Genomic DNA, 510 nt, shown 5'->3' on the forward strand with positions numbered 1-510 from the left:
GTTGCGGCAGAAGCTGGCCGCGGTGCAAACCCAGCTGCGAGCCGCACGGGACCGCGAGAGCGAGCGGGAGCTGCGGCGTGCAGGGGTCGTGGAGTTGGCTCAGGATCAGGATCAGGCACGGAACCTGGCCGGGGATCCTGGGTGCGCACAGAGGCAGGAGCCCGAGCTGGCGACCGCAGAACCAGGAGACCCGGGGACCCCTGAGGACCCCGTGAGTGCTCGCTGGGTCAGGGACCCTTCCCAATCCTCACAAGGGTGGGCACTTGGGTAGTGTGCTGTGCTGCGGAGCAGGTCCAACGGGACGTTGGAAGGTGGCACACAAGTATGTCCCGCCAGCCGGCCTCTGTCCCTCTCTCATCTAGAGCACTGGTCTGTCATCTGTTGTGGTGCCCCTTGCCTCCCCAGTCTCCCTGCCAGCATTCCCTCTAGAACAATGGTTCTCAGCCTTGGCTGCACATTAGAATCACCTGGGAATCTTTTTAAAATCCTGATTTCTGGGCCTCATCCTCC

General features: G+C 62.5%; 1 protein-coding gene across 1 annotated transcript in view; it reads left to right on the forward strand.

Moving 5' to 3' along the window:
* Nucleotide 1: 1 nt before the first annotated feature.
* RILP (Rab interacting lysosomal protein) overlaps nt 2-510 on the forward strand; it is a gene marked incomplete at its 5' end in the record, with an annotated part of 3,872 nt that continues 3,363 nt past the window's right edge. Inside the window, one exon of the mRNA XM_005858340.2 lies at nt 2-211. Within this exon, the coding sequence (XP_005858402.2) occupies nt 2-211 (210 nt within the window). The remainder of the gene's footprint in view (nt 212-510) is intronic.

This window comes from Myotis brandtii, unplaced genomic scaffold (genome assembly GCF_000412655.1).
Source record: "Myotis brandtii unplaced genomic scaffold, ASM41265v1 scaffold1167, whole genome shotgun sequence".
Lineage (NCBI taxonomy): Eukaryota > Metazoa > Chordata > Mammalia > Chiroptera > Vespertilionidae > Myotis > Myotis brandtii.